Source organism: Penaeus monodon, chromosome 20 (genome assembly GCF_015228065.2).
Source record: "Penaeus monodon isolate SGIC_2016 chromosome 20, NSTDA_Pmon_1, whole genome shotgun sequence".
Classification (NCBI taxonomy): Eukaryota; Metazoa; Arthropoda; class Malacostraca; order Decapoda; family Penaeidae; genus Penaeus; species Penaeus monodon.
This window is the reverse complement of record NC_051405.1, coordinates 20,272,242-20,273,913: the sequence shown is the minus strand read 5'-3', so window position 1 is coordinate 20,273,913 and position 1,672 is coordinate 20,272,242. Positions and strand designations below refer to the sequence as shown.

Here is a 1,672-nt window from a genome sequence, read left to right as displayed (position 1 = left end):
AATTTACATTATTTTGTACTGCTTAAAGTAGAAAGCACACAAAATCATTCTAGTATATATTTCTTGAAGTTCATTTTTACATTAATAGTATTTTCAACTCTCAATTCTTCATACCTTCTGGCAACACTCCATGCTGATCTATTAAATCTGCTTTGCACTGTACGGACTCAGAATTATTTTCTTGTTTGATGTTACAGCTTGGCTCCTGCAAGTTATCAGTGCTACTTCCATGGGATCTTATCATTCCTGTAACATTCACATTCTAATCAAAATATCACAGAGAAAACCTGATGATCTGTGCATAATACCACCTTAAAAGACAATCACTGTTCAAGCAACAAATTACCTGTACACATTATATATGAATAAAGGTCAATCCAGTGATTAAATACAAATCAAACCTTTTTGTTCCTCCTTCACTGACACCACACCAATGGGCTTTGAGCCTGGATCGATTCCCCTAGTCTGAGGACCCCATTCATTCACTACTTTGGTCACTGCGGGTAAAAAAGACTGTGAATGCAACATGGGTTTGGAACAAATTATCATAAGCTGTGATGTGTGAAAACTCCACTAATATAAAAGTATCTTAACAAATTGTCAAAAGTCATTAAAAGCTATGCCATTTTAAGGCAAGGAGTAATTAACAAGAAAATAAAACTGAAAACTTGATAACACATAAAACAAGCAACTAAATTTTTTGTCCTTACACTTCAAATGACTATTAGAGTCCTTTGACCTAAGAACAACAGCTGAAGTTCGAGCGCAAGAACTCATAGTTGAGGCACCTCCTGATAACGTGCAAAATTCTTGTACATTTAAGACATCTAGTTCCTGGCGTTTGCGTTGTTGAAAGGCTGCAATTCTTCGATCCAGCTGAGGAAAATTATACCAGAAAAGAATGTTTATGAACTCTTTAGAGAACAGCATATTATTCAACAGAACCGATAAATCCATCTATACATATATGAACATAGTAGTTTCATAATATTTCCATGAAAAATAAGTTTTCTGAAAATCTGTTCTAAAGAAACCGGTGCATATCTCGTAGAGGAGAAAGACATACTTTTTACTTCTGGTTTAAAACTACCCAGAATGGAGACAAAAATCACTGATGCACAAAAAGGTATATGACAAATTATTTCACTCACTTCTTTCTTGGGGACAACAATCTGTACATAAGATGGATCAATTTTCCTCTCACTTTCATGGTTTTCTGGTTCACACTTTACTTTGCTTGTATTGCAACTTGAGTCTTGGTCCTGACTGCAATGTTCCAGTGATTTTGCTTCATCAGAATGTTCTGTTTTTATTTTTTTCACAGACTGTGAACATGTGTTGTCATTGTCATCTAGTGCTCCTGAAAAATGTGAAATCATTTCTATGATACATGACTTGAATAAAATGATACAACAAAAGCTGAAATGAAATCAGAGAAACACAAGATAAAATGTGTGAAAAGCTGCACAATTAAATCTGTGAGACATAATATAGCGATTAATTTATCATTTGAACATCTATACCACACTAACTGTTAAGGTCATTCTTAAGACCATAATATACCAAGTGACTTTATTTCCAATAAACCAATGAAATCTAGGAGACATCATATAAAAATCCTATAGGAGAAATAATGTGACACACAAAAAATCATCTATTATATCAAATAAAA

General features: G+C 33.5%; 1 protein-coding gene across 1 annotated transcript in view; it reads right to left on the bottom strand.

The window, feature by feature from the left end:
• The window catches only part of LOC119585688 (MAP3K12-binding inhibitory protein 1-like), a gene marked incomplete at both ends in the record, with an annotated part of 2,794 nt that extends 1,434 nt beyond the window's left edge, over positions 1-1,360 (bottom strand). The window contains 4 exon segments of the mRNA XM_037934361.1: positions 115-246; positions 402-497; positions 711-876; positions 1,152-1,360. Coding sequence (XP_037790289.1) covers positions 115-246; positions 402-497; positions 711-777 — 295 coding nt within the window.
• Positions 1,361-1,672: the final 312 nt, after the last annotated feature.